General features: G+C 53.7%; 1 protein-coding gene across 1 annotated transcript; it reads right to left on the reverse strand.

Annotated features, from left to right (window-relative positions):
* Positions 411–1,655, reverse strand: LOC110400844 (putative olfactory receptor 5AK3). The gene has a single exon (XM_021401131.1). The coding sequence runs from the start codon at positions 1,411–1,413 to the stop codon at positions 415–417; it is 999 nt and encodes a 332-aa protein (XP_021256806.1). The 5' UTR covers positions 1,414–1,655; the 3' UTR covers positions 411–414.

The following is a 1,674-nucleotide window of genomic DNA, read 5'->3' on the forward strand; positions in this document are numbered from 1 at the left end:
GAAGGGAGGAAATGGGGATTTGGAGAATGATTTTGAATGACATTGCCTAACTCATCAACGCAAGCCAAGTTCCTCCCGCAACCCAAGGCGGGAGGTCAGCTGTACGTGCCTCGCTCCTGTCACTCGGGGTCAGAAGGGCTTCAGTTCCTGAAGTTTTCTATTTCAGACTGTAAATATGCAGAAAAGTAGCTAAAGCAATGCTGACTGAGCCAGGTCGGTAGAAGGACTGATCCAAGGTCAGCCCAAGACCGAGCATTGAGAAACACGGTGGAGATTTCCCATTGCTTTTCTTCCTTCGCTCATTCATAGGTCACTGGAGAACATTCTTTCTTTCCGCGTCTCAACACGACAGGAATACAGGGGTATAAACATTTCTGAGAAGACCTCTCCATTCCCCAGACTCACTCAGGATGGCTATTTGTCAGACAAACGCTTCCTCTCCATTGCTTTCCCTAGAGCGTCCTTTACCTCCTTGTTCCTCAGGCTGTAGATGAGGGGGTTCAGCATGGGGGTCACCATGGTGTAGAACACAGAGGCCACCTTGTCCAGGTCCTGGGAGCGCCTGGAGCTGGGCCGTGAGTACATGGAAGCAGCAGATGCATAGAAGAGGGTGACGGCGGCCAGGTGGGACGCGCACGTGGAGAAGGCTTTGCGCTTGCCGGCAGCCGTGCGCATCCTGAGGATAGCGAGCAGGATGTAGGCGTAGGAGATGAGGATGGTCACGCTGGTGATGAGCATGTTGAAGCCAACCACGAGGAACATCGCAATCTCGTTGGCGGTGGGGTCCGTGCAAGAGATGGCGTAGAGTGGGGGACCGTCGCAGTAGAAGTGATTGATGAGGTTGGGACCGCAGAAGGACAGCCTGAATGTGAACCCAGTGTGAATGGTGGCATTTGCAACCCCGACGAGGTACGAGCTGGCGACCAGTAGCGCGCAAACTCTGCCAGACATGGAGAAGATGTAGAGCAGAGGGCTGCAGATGGCCACGTAGCGGTCGTACGCCATCACGGCCAAGAGGTAGCACTCTGTGGTGGCGAAGACAGCATAGAAATAAAATTGTGCCAGGCACGCGGAGTGGGAAATGAGCTTCCGTGATGCTGGGAGGTCTGAGAGCACGCGGGGAGTGATGGAGGAGGAATAGCAGATGTCGAGGAAGGACAAGCTGCTCAGGAAGAAGTACATGGGGGTGTGAAGCCGGGAGTCCAGCCTGATCAACATGATCATGCCTGCGTTGCCTAGCAGAGTCACCACGTAGATCAGCAGGAACACCAGAAAGAGGACAGTCTGGATGCCCCTTTTCTCTGAGAATCCCGAGAGCACAAACTCAGTGATGGGGGTGTGATTTCCCTCGGCCATCATCACGACACAGTTGCAGCTGGGAAGCAGAGATGCACAGGCGCACAAAATCGGCATGTTTCCTTTTTGCCCCACAGTCCAAGTTCAGAGGAATTGTGCATGTGGCCAGGGATGCTGCAGGTGCTTGCTGCCCTGGAGCCTGCCATGATAAGTTCTGGCTATTCGATGCCTGCTGCTGGCTCTATAACACATCTGCATCAAGCAAGGCTTTAGAAAGCCCATGCCTTGCCTTCTCCAGACTGCCTGCCCTCTGTTCACTGTGTGATTATGACAAAGCCAGGAATCGTAATTAGCTGAGACTGTGGCCTTTTCCTTAGT

This window comes from Numida meleagris, chromosome 6 (assembly GCF_002078875.1).
Source record: "Numida meleagris isolate 19003 breed g44 Domestic line chromosome 6, NumMel1.0, whole genome shotgun sequence".
NCBI lineage: Eukaryota > Metazoa > Chordata > Aves > Galliformes > Numididae > Numida > Numida meleagris.

Coding starts and splice junctions, on each gene's coding strand:
- LOC110400844 (XM_021401131.1), bottom strand. CDS start 1,413: ATGCCGATTTTGTGCGCCTGTGCATCTCTGCTTCCCAGCTGCAACTGT.